Source organism: Diabrotica virgifera, chromosome 6 (assembly GCF_917563875.1).
Source record: "Diabrotica virgifera virgifera chromosome 6, PGI_DIABVI_V3a".
Lineage (NCBI taxonomy): Eukaryota > Metazoa > Arthropoda > Insecta > Coleoptera > Chrysomelidae > Diabrotica > Diabrotica virgifera.
Genome location: NC_065448.1, coordinates 214656091 through 214668761, shown reverse-complemented (window position 1 = coordinate 214668761; position 12671 = coordinate 214656091). Strand labels below are relative to the sequence as shown.

Here is a 12671-nt window from a genome sequence, read left to right as displayed (position 1 = left end):
GATTTGTTAACGAATCCCTAACAAATTTTTTTTTACCTGATCAAGTACCATTTGAAAAAATATTATTAATGCTTAGTGATGCCGCCTCATATATGATGAAAGCTGCATCCAATCTTAAAATCTTTTTCCCTAATTTAATTCACTGTACATGTTTGGCGCACGGCCTAAACAGAGTTGCAGAGAAAGTTAGAATTGAATTTCCCAATGTAAACACCTTAATAAATAATGTAAAAAAAGTATTTCTGAAAGCACCACTACGTGTACAGGTATATAGGGAGATGCTTCCCGATATTCCTTTACCACCAGAACCAGTATTAACCAGATGGGGAACTTGGCTTAAAAGTGCTATATTTTTATCTGAACACTACGACGACATCAAAAGCGTTATTTCAAGTTTTGATCCGACTTGTACCGCTATTGATAACTGTCAAAATATTTTTAAAGAAAAGTCTATTAAAAATCAATTGTTGTATATAAAATCGAATTTCGATATCATTGAAAGTTCAATTACAAAATTAGAGGCTCAAAATTTATGTCTTCACAATAGTATGTCTATTGTTGATTCGGTTAAACAGAAAATAACAAATCTGAATGGGGAAATTGGAGTAAAAATTAAAGATAAACTTGATGACGTTTTAAACAAAAATGAGGGTTTCACTTTATTGCGTTCAATAAATAATATAATCAATTTTGGAAACTTCGATGAAAATATTAATATGGATCCGTCTCTAATAGCAAAGTTTAAATATGCCCCAATTACATCTTGTGACGTTGAGAGATCTTTTTCTGCCTATAAACAAATATTAACAGATAGAAGACATAATATTAGTTTAGAAAATATGAATCAATATATGATTATTTATTGTAACAATAAAAATATGTAAATTTGTTTTATTGTACTCTTTTTATAATATTAGTTTAGAAAATATGAATCAATATTGTAACAATAAAAATATGTACATTTATTTTATTGTACTCTTATTTATCTTGTGGTCAAAATAAAATATTTTGCCGTTTTATTTGTCACAAAACCTGAAGTTAAAAAAATATATTAAGAAATAATAATACAATTTGGTTTAAATTCAAACCTATTTATTTATTTTTATTATTTTTTATTTATTTATGTATTTAACGTAAACCATAAAATTATTCATATAAAAATAAGTGCATATATAAATGCATATTTGCATGTTAATTGTGCATATTCAGCTTGTTTTAAAATGCATATTGCATGCATATTTTAGACATTTTTTAGTGCATATTTTCCAGTCTCTAGTTATGACTTAAACACAATTTGATCTTGAAATCTACGAACTGACAAGCTTGAAATAGACAAACTGACTGACGCAGGAACTAATAAAATTTCAAGTATTTATACAACATTTAGCCCATTAGCACAATTTACAAAAAAGAATATAAAGAAACAAATAGATTAAGGTAAAAGTACCTATTCATGGAATTATAAATATGGGAGAGATTAGAATCGGAATTGGAATTACCCAGAAAAGCTGGATATTAGATTGTCGGGTAACAACTTTCTTTTCTAAAAAGAAATATGTCGTACTGTGAAATATTTATGTGAAACAAATTTTATGTACACTGCATTAAGAAAAATCAAAATAGATACCTACCTATTTAAATTATGATTTGGCAACATTGTGTCATTTTACAGAGATTAAATAGACAAAATATCAGCCTAAATGATTAACGAAACGGAGGCATTTCGATTGTACCTGGGAGGCATTTCATGTATGAAAATATTTACCTGAAAAAGTGGGAGGCATTTCGATAACGCCGGATTGAACATCTACCAGAATGGATTAACAATCAGAAGATACAAGCGAACGTGGCCACAAGATTTATTACAATGAAATAAACCTATAAGGCTAAGCATCATTGGACTTCCTTGCTTATAAATTCATTCACATTTGGATTTATTTGGACATTATTTATATCATTTACATTTACTTAAAACTCTTATGAAGAAGTTGATTGTAAATAAAAGTTCAAAAGGAAAAAACGATAACACAGTTCAACAGGAATAGCTTGTTGGTATTCATATTATAGACATATGATGCCTACCGAAGTACCTGGAGGTTGTCCACCAACAGGATGGACTGACGATCTAACGTTGTCACAAAAACCGGATGCAAGAGCAAGAGGCATAAAATCGAAACAGTTGAAAAATTATGAATGAGATCTATATCAAGCAGTGAAAAAGAGAAGATTAATAAATGATGAAAATGTACGGTCATGATATTTTGTCTTGAATCCTTATAGTGTTTCTATATTATATTATAAAAGCTATGTCTCCAGCTCATGCTGCTTTTTTACTTTGTATACATATCAGAGCTTTTCTATGTTCTACTTTAATAACTATTTCTATATTTTCAGTTTTCCTTCTTGCTAATAATTCCTCATTCATTTTTCTTTACTGGAATATAGTAATAGCGAGAAAGTGGTTCAAGCACTCCAAAAAATAAAGAAAGGAAAAGCAGTTGGACCAGATAATATTCCTGGGGAAGTGTGGAGAGCATTAAGAGAGACAGGAGCAAGTTGGCTAGCAGGTCTATTTAATAGAATAATGGAAGTTGGACAAATGCCAGCTGAATGGAGAAGCAGTATTTTAGTAGGTACCTGTTTACAAAAACAAGGGAGATACACAACAATCTACAAACTACAGGGCCATAAAACTACTTAGTAACACCATGAAAATATGGGAGAGAGTAATTGATAGACGGATACGTAACTGTAGGGGAGCCCAAGCGGGGATTTTTGCAGTTACTCGAGCGCGTCAGATTATTACACAGGCAGAAACCTTGTACCTAATCTGAAAATGTCCCTCTACCATATATTGGCACTTAATGCAAGGGAGTTCGTTAAGGGGGGCCGGAAAAAAAATCTACCATTAGAAAAACTCGAAATCGTCAGTTTAAGATAAGGTAAGTTAAGTACATGCAAAACATTGTATATTTAAAAAATCTGACTATTTGAGCGGGGCGTAAGGAAATGGGTGAGTCCCAAAGAATGACAGATCGAAAAACTAAAAAATACGTGCCCAATATTTTTCAAAAATCTATCGAATGATACTAAACACGACTTCCTCCGGAGAGGGGTGCAGGGTAAATGAAAAATTTTACATACGAATCCCGCGAAATTTGGCGATATGAACATCAGATCGAAAAACTGAAAAATACACTTATTCAATATTTTTGAAAAATCTATATAATGGCACCAAACACGACCCTCCACGGAGGTGTGGTGGAGGGATACTTTAAAATCTTAAATGGGAGCCCGAATTTTTTATTGCAGATTTGGATTCTTTACGTAAAAATAAGTAACTTTTATTTGAGACATTTTTCGAATTATGGATAGATGGCGCTATAATCTAAAAAACGATTGTTGGAAATGGAAAATTAAATTAAAAATGGAAAGTCCCCACTAAAATGGAAAACTTTACTTAACTTTTTTTGGTTTTAGGACCTACTCTTCCCAACCCAATAGGTCCCCATAACGCTCGAGAGACTGCAAATTTGGCATACCTACTTTGCTTCATGCAAAATCAATTTAGCTTCATTCAGGGCAGATCAACAACAGATGCAATATAAGTCAGTTGATGGAAAAATACAGGCATAAAGAAACAAACGTTCATATGGTGTTCTTTGATCTTGAGAAAGCATATGATAGAGTTCTTCGTGAGATTCTGTGGTGGGCACTCAATAAGAAAGGAGTCCCTGTTAATATGAAAACATTGTGACAGATATGTATGAGGGAGTAACAACTAGTGTTAGGACAGGTGTGGGAGAGACTGATAAGTTTTATGTGAAAGTAGGATTGCAACAAGGCTCAGTACTTAATCCTTATTTATTCTCATTAGTTTTAGACCAGATAACAGCGAAACTACAGAGTAACATTCCTTGGTGCTTAATGTATGCTGATGATGTGATATCGGTGGGAAATAGTGAAGGCGACTCAGAACAAAAACTGGAGAACAGTGGAGAAACAGTGGAGAAAAGCTCTCGAAGAAAAAGGTTTAAAACTTAGTAGGACAAAGACAAAGTATTTGGAATGTTCGTTTAGAGATGAAGTTACTACAAATAAAATTATATCTTTGGATTATGAAATGATTGTGAAAAGTGAGAGTTTTAAGTAGCTAGGATCGGTATTACAGAGTAATGGGGAAATAGATGGAGATGCATGCAATAGAATTAGGGTTGGATGGATGAAATGAAAGGAAGCGAGTGGTGTGTTGTGTGACAAAAAAATTCCAATGAACCTGAAGGGATAATTCTAGAAAATAGCCATAAGACCGGTTATGATATACGGAACTGAATGTTGGGCAATTAAAAAGAAAGAGGAACAACGAGTAGTTAAGATGGTTTGATCATGTTCAACGTCGAGACGTTAATCACCCAATACGAAGAATTGCTGAACTGTGGGTTCCTGGAAGAAGTAGGAGAGGAAGACCAAATAAGACTTGTGGGAGACGCTTAGGCAGGACACGATCTTGCAGGGCAAGATAGAAACATTATGGAGAAATGCAATTAGGGAGGCCGACCCCGCATAGGGATAATGACAAAGAGAATGATGAGTAATAGTAGAATAATAAATTATTATTTCCAAAAGTCCCTTTCGAAAGATTGTTGTATATTCTTCAATATTTGTTTTATTTTAGGATACGGATCAGTATTAAATTTAGACGGAGAAGTAGAAATGGACGCCAGTATTATGGTAGGATCTACTCTTAGTGCAGGGGCTGTAACAGTTGTGAAAGATATCAAACATCCAATAAGGTATTGTTATAAAATATGTGTTTTTATTCTGACAATAGTTTTACAGTCAGGCATTTTTGAAAGCAATGATTGTTATCCTTTATGTTGCAACTACCATCTCTTGGATGGTTTGAAAGCTGACGAACTAGTCTTGGTAGTGACGCGATATTTCTTTTTCTGTGACTCATGCATTTATTCTGTTGATAGGATTTGCCGACAAGCTCGATTTCGCAAGTCGATAAATTGTTTTTTTTTTCTTTCTCTGATTCTGGCTTTGGTTTAGAACTAGAACCTTTAGCCACGTAATTGTATAACTTATCACTAAATCAGAAGAGTAATGTGTAGTGTGTGTGTTGAGTAAGTGTCTTGTTACTTTGCAAAGTCGACGTCATTGTCTTTGCAAAGAGACGCTAATTGTTTCCGAACGTCTGCGGTCCCTCCGGTGAGTACCGATCCCACAAGGACAGAAACTATTTTTCATTTATTAATTTATAATAAATGAAAAATTTCTGCCCCTGGTATCGATAAATTGTAAATTATTTATAAACCGTTATAGTCCAGGAACCGAAGCTTTTTACCTCGCAATTTTTACAGAATGGATCGATTTGCTTGAAAATTTGAGAATAAGTAGTGGATAGTCCAAGGATAAAAATCTGAATATGATACCGAAAGGCGCTTTTACCATGGGGGTGGTTGCCACCCCATCTCGGGGGTGGAAACTTTTTATTATATTTTGACCGCAAAAGTTAATAAAAACATTCATTCTAAGGTAAAAATGTTCCATACATTTTTTTGATAAAATTAATAGTTTTCGATTTATTCGCTATCGAAAGTGTTAGTTTTATACCAAAAAAATCAATGTTTTTCGATTCACTCAATTTTTACCGTAGAAAAATTTTTTCAAACCAACTTCTTGGGAATTAAATATCCTACAATTTCATATCTAAATATTTTTTCGTATCTCTGATGCTAATCTTTCTATTCCGAAGAAAATTTTTACCAAACTACAAAAATTCATTATTCGCTTTTGACTGCAGTTTTTTAAAAACTAATCATTCTAAGCCAGTAAATCTTTCTATTCTGAAGAAAAGGCCAGTTTTCTTCCAAACTACAAAAATTCGTTATTTGCTTTTAACTCCATTTTTTTTAAAACTAATTATTCTAAGTCGGTCAAACTTCTAGAACCTATTAATAATACATAAATAAAGAAGACTAAATAAGGTCACTGACTAATTTGAAATAGGGTGGTGATTAGTAGGTTGCTTCCGATCACTTTTTCGCTGAAAAAAATAGGGACTGACATTCTTTTTATTATGAGTCACTTAATTTTTGAGCTAGAGACTTTTTTATTCCCGGAGACAGATATTTTTAAATACTTTAAATTAGTTTGAACAAGTTATCCTCGAAAAATGCATAGTTTTCCCGTCTTTTGACTTTGAAACTACAATATTTAGCATTTGACGAAGACAAGCTTATACTCGTATAAGTAAACATATAATAAAGTATAGCTCGATTACTATTGGTCTTAAAAATATTAAAAAAAACGGTTTTGTTTATTTTTTCAAAAGGTACATTTTTGTTAGGCAAAGTTGTTTTGATAAACGAAAACTTTTTTAATTATTAGCAGAAAACTGATTAAAAATATTGATTTTTTTGATATAAAACTAACACTTTCGATACCGAATAAATCGAAAATTATTAATTTTATCAAAAAAATGTATAGAACGTTTTTTGCTTAGAATGAATATTTTTGCCAACTTTTGCTGTCAAAATGTAATAAAAAATTTCCACCCCCGAGTTGGGGTGAAAAGCACCCCATGATAAAAGCGCCTTTTGGCATCATATAGATTTTGATCCTTGGACTATCCACTTCCACTACTTATTCTCAAATTTTCAAGCAAATCAATCCATTCTGTAAAAATTGCGAGGTTTTGTCCTCTTTTAAGCTTTATTACTTGGACTATTAGTAGGGGAAGGGGGGGACTACGCGCCCTTAAGCGGAAAAGGTGATTACGAGCAACTAAAACTGACTTTGAAAATAAAATTTGCATTGGCCTGTTGGCTATGGTATTGGCCAAAAATTGGCTATGCTCAATTTCGTTCTATTCAAACAGTTTAATAATAATAATATTTTTTCTACACTAGTGCATTTGCGCGATATTCCCCACCACGTGGGGTAATATTGCGCACAGAGAGGGGTAATATCGCGCGTTAAAAATTTATGATAGATTTTATGATATTTATGTAAATACTTATTAAAAAAACACAAAATATTTGCAAACTGTTTAAACAAATTTTTTAAACAAACAAAAAACTTAAATTTTTAGTTAAAACTGCGCAACAAACTTATTGTCTACTTTGATAAACAATTATTGGTAATATAAAAAAATAAATTAATAACATAAGCTAAAAAACGCCCAAATAAAAGCCATTAATCAACAAAATCTATGTAAAGTAAAAAAATAAAGTATTATAAATATTTTACCACATAACTCAACACGGGTAAAAACCGCGCGGTATTACCCCTCACGTATATTTTCCAAACAATAATAAATATAAAAAAAGTGGGGTAATTAATGTAAGATCAATTATGGTTAAACAAAGGCTAAAACACCATAGATTTACACAAATTCAAAAACAACTAAATAAGTTAAACACTTTGGCTTACTTTGCTTATTTTGTCTTAGCAAAATATTATAACGGCCACGTTGCAAACAGATAAATGCATATTAGCGCCACGGGTGTGAACTTTACAGAATTTGCAATAACTGACAATATTTGGTTGATTGACCGCTAGAGATCAGCACTAGCTGAAAGTTTATAATAATTCTCAGAGAGCGAGAAACATGGTGCGTGGTATTCCCCCGCGCGCGGTATTCCCCCACCTTCCCCTAAACTTCTTCTTTAGCCTTTTTGCGTCCAAAACTGAACAAAGTTCTTCCACTGTTTCCATACCTGTTTGCTGCTCTTTATCACATTTTGCTTGCTATCTTTTTTAGGTCATCGTAGGATCTCTTTATGGGTCTTCCATTTCTTTTCCATCTCAAGGTCTAGATTTTTTAATTTTTTCGTCTTTTATTTTGGAAATTTGTCTTGTGAAGTCCCATTTTAGCTTTTTGATTATTTCTGTTACATCAGTTATTTCTGCTTTCTCTCTCTCCCTTTATCCCTTTAAGTTGTTAATTTCTTCTCCCTCTCTTTCTTCTTGATTCTCCCAACATTTTCCACTCCAATTATTTTTCTATCCGTATTTTTTGGCCTGAGTACCTGTATTTTGTTACATTTCCCAATTTTTTGCCTTGTTAGTATCAAAGTTTTCACAAGACTGCTCAGCTTAATCTCAATCTCGTGTATACTTCGATAACCTTATCTTCTTTTTCTATCCTTATTTTTTGGCCTAAATACCTGTATTCTGTTATATTTTCCAATTTCTTGTTGTTTATTATGATCTTTTTATAATACAATAATATATTATTTTTGTTTTTTCAATATTTATCTTTAGACTTATTTCTTTTGATTTTTTTAATCTATTACCCTTGTTGTCAGATTTTCGCTTTCTGAAAGTACGATTATATCGTCTGAGTATCTCAGATTGTTCATCATACAGCATATATATTTATTCTGTATTTCCCCCAATTCAGTTTTTTGAAAATGTGTCCATCAGTTAGAGCCCCCGCAAACTGCAGACTTTTTAATCGGCCGATAGTTTAGACGGGTTGGGCTGTCCATGATGGGTAAGCCCATCAAACTTTTTTGTCGGCCGAGACTGAATCGGTGTAATGTGCGCATCTGCATACCTACCTGTACTGATTAAGAAGCCGACTAAACTATCGGCCGATAAAAAGTCTGCAGTCTGCGTGGACTCTTAGTTGTACAACTACCGTTGTCGTTATTAATAACACCTACGTTATTATAAGGACTAGTAGCCTGGACACTTTCCGATGCTTCGTTAAGAAAACTCGAGGTATTCGAGATGTGGTATTATAAACGCATGTTAGGAATTTCGTGGGTGGATCGTGTGACTAATATTGAGATCCTACGTAGAATAGGCAAGGAATGTAAGATAATTAACACCATTAAAGAGCGCAAACTAGAACATCTTGGCCATGTTATGAGGAATGAACAGAGATATAGCTTTTGCAACTCATTCTTCAGGGCAAGGTATTTGGAAAGAGAGGACCAGGGAGAAGAAGAATATCTTGGCTTCAAAACCTGAGAAAGTGGTTTAATACATGGATAACCGGACTACTCAGAATAGCAGCTAGCAAAGTTAGGATATCCATGCTTTTCGCCAACATCCAGCACGGACAGGGACTGTAAGAAGAAGAAGTTGTACAACTATAGTGACAGTGTTTTCTTGTCGAATACCTCTTCTTATCGGGAATGTGAGTTTTATATCTGTAGTCTACGTATGTATTATCTAACTCTTCCATGGTTGCTAAGTGTTAAATGGAGTCGAATGTTCTTTTCTAGTCAACAAAGGTCATATATCGCTATAGAATATATTTTATTATCTTTTTGATAAGGATAGTAATAAATAACTTAAGTTAAAATATTATGCAGTAAAATAAATAAAACTTTTAGCGCATTTGTTAATGTACACATTTTTTTTATAAAGCTTAGCTCGCTTGGTGATGGAAAAAACACCCCATGTTCTACTAGCAGCAGACGGAGCTTCTAAATTTGCGAAAGATCATGGCTTTCCAACAACTGACCCAGTAAGTTTAATTAGTCCAGATGCGAAAAAAGCTCTAGCAGAATTTATACGTAAGGGAGGAGATCTCACTGAAATTGGACATAAGGTAAGTTTTAATATTACTTCAAATTATATTAAATTTAATTTGTAGTGGAGACGAATGAGAGTGCAAAGGGATATAGTAGAAGACATAGAAAGACAGCAACTTGTACGGTGCGGACACGTCAGATGAATTGAAGAGACTAGAATCCCCAAAAGAATATTAGACTGGACCTCCACAAAGAAACGGAAACGAGGAAAACCGGCAACAACATGAATATAGGACATTACCAAAGCGATATCTGAGAGAAATGTTAGGGAAGAAGGCTTCAAAAATAGAAAGAAGTGCAGATTACGAACGGAACGCCGTATTACGGTATTAAAACCGTTTTAACCCTCAACTGGTATGGTGATTTAGTTAACCATCTAAGCAGCAGTTCTCAATCTGTGGTATATGTACCACTGGTGGTACATATCACTATTTCCGGTGAAACACAAAACGCAAAAGCAGCCCACTATTATAGTTAATTTGAGTACTTAGCTAGATAGGTATTTCAGTTAGGTGGTACCAAAAATAATAAAAAGTATTTTGGGGTACTCAAATGACTCAATTTTGGGGTATGACTCAAAAATTTTGAGAATCACTGATCCAAGGTATGCTGGGTCAATGGTGACCCGCGACTATAAATCCTGCACGTTTTTACATACAGGGTGATTGATTAGTGGGGTAAAGCTCAATAGATCCGCTATAGTACTAGATAGCAATAAAAGTTATTAACAAAAGTTTTAGCCTACTTTGAGCTTCACATTACAAAATTATTTAGAATGTTACAGGGTGTTCGATAACACAGTGGCAGACCAAACTTATGTTTTTTTAAATGGAAAATCCTACATTTTATTTTAAATTCGAAATACTGTTAACTTCTCCATCACAAAAATATAAAGGTTTCTAATGTTATACAGGGTATTTACAAAGTTATAACCAATTTTTTATGAAAATCGTAACAAGTTCAACTCCCTGTATAAATAAAAATAATAGCCAGGGAGGTAGTGTCAAATTTAACCGGAGCATTTTAGCATGGCTGTTTTCTTTTTATTTAGTTAGGTGTTCCAAAGCTTATCAACAAATGATGTGTCAGCTGGCCCAAAACCGGGGATTTTATCCACGAAAAGGTAAAATGTGAAACTTGATGGAAAAACGCTACAACTTATATGTCAAATATTTAACTCCGTGACTTATGTGTATAATAGCCAAGAGTACCTAGCTATTGGCTTTCACCCAGACGACTCGGGTTCAAATCGTGGCCCTGAAAATCCTTTTTGTTTTTAAAATTGACATTTTGATTTGAAAAATAATTATTTTTTGATAATACCACGTTTTTATTATTTATACGACACAATATAAAAAAGTCTGTATGTCTTTTATAGAATCGTAAACTATGCATTGATCATAATAATGATAATATCATAATATTATTATGATTGACCTCCTTAATAAACAAAGTTGTACATAATCTCCTAAAGCTTCCTTAGTTAGTACGACCCGAATACGACCCCAAGTGAAAAAGGGGGTTGCCCCCCCCACCCCCCTTATTTACGCAGACACCACAAAAACAATATTGTTTATTAGAAAAAAAGTATACGCAATATTTTTGAGTATTTTTGGCTCTCTCGTAATTTTTAGGTATTTAACTTTTAAACATTATTTTTTAGTTCTAAGGCGGTACGAAGTTTGCCGGGTCAGCTAGTTAATAACAAAAAAATATTCTTTAACTATGTAGTTTGGCAAAGATTAAAACGTATAAATCATTAATTTATGAAAATTTTAGATCGTAAGAAAAAAGCGTCAGCTGAATATAGGTATATGATCAAATGCAAAGTTTACGATTCTATAGGTAAAAGACATACATACTTTTTTATATTGTGTCGTATATATAATAAAAACGTGGTATTATCAAAAAATAAATATTTTTCAAATCAAAATGTCAATTTTAAAAACAAAAAAGATTTTCAGGGCCACGATTTGAACCCGAGTCGTCTGGGTGAAAGCCAGTAGCTAGGTATTCTTGGCTATTATACACGTAAGTCAGGCAGATAAATATTTGACATATAAGTTGTAGCGTTTCTCCATCAAGTTTCACATTTTACCTCTTCTTGGCTAAAATCCCCGGTTTTGGGCCAGCTGACACATCATTTGTTAATAAGCTTTGGGACACCTAACTAAATAAAAAGAATGCCATGCTAAAATGCTCCGGTTAAATTTGACACTACCTCCCTGGCTATAAGCAAAACAGACGACCGACGAAAAGATGGTCAGACAATGTCAATTGAGACTAAAAACCGAAGTAAAACTGATATTGAGCCTATTTATAAAGTAGGAAGAAGAGGAGGAAGGAGAAGAAGAAGGAGAAGAAGAAGAAGGAGAAGAAGAAGAAGAAGAAGAAGAAGAAGAAGAAGAAGAAGAAGAAGAGTTTTACAGTTTTGACAAATGTCATATTTAAGAAAATATACCATAATCAAATTTTAGTTCCGCATCTAATGTCAAATTGTCACGAGGACAATAGATAGCGGCAATTTTAAGCGCTCGAGTGTAATTCGGTAAGATTATTTCATGTATTGTTTTCAAAACATTACAAAAACTACAAGTTTTCAAAAAATTGTCGCAATATTTTAAATTTATTGTCATTCTCTTGTGATATTAATGGTGAGAATATTTATAGTCAGATACATAAAATCTCTTCGCTTAGAATGGATAGGACACATACAGAGACGCCCACACTCAGATATGTTGAGAAGGATAACTAACTGAATATGGTCCAGGTGTAGATGAAGTTATAGAAGAAGATGACTGGATGATGTAGAACAAGATATAAGAACAATGAATGTTATAGATTGAAAATAGTCCGTTCTTTAACGGTAAAATATCGCAAAAACTCTAAATTTTAAAGAACCGCTTAGATTGACATGGAATTTGGCACACACATAGCTAACATGTCAAAGAAAAAAAGTGATATTGTGCCGATATGTGCCTTTACCCTGGGGGTGGTTTTCACCCCCCTCTTGGGGGTGAAATAATATTCGTCCAAAGTAAGTCAATAAATAGATAAACTGGCTAATTTTAAGTAACTTTTGTTCTATAGAGTTTTTTCACTAAGTCAATACTT

General features: G+C 33.2%; 1 protein-coding gene across 1 annotated transcript in view; it reads left to right on the top strand.

Moving 5' to 3' along the window:
* Positions 1 to 12671, top strand: part of LOC126887203 (isoaspartyl peptidase/L-asparaginase) — a 42679-nt gene that overhangs the window by 15339 nt on the left and 14669 nt on the right. The window contains exons 3-4 of the mRNA XM_050654601.1: positions 4676 to 4793; positions 9391 to 9574. Of these exons, the coding sequence (XP_050510558.1) occupies positions 4676 to 4793; positions 9391 to 9574 (302 nt within the window). The remainder of the gene's footprint in view (positions 1 to 4675; positions 4794 to 9390; positions 9575 to 12671) is intronic.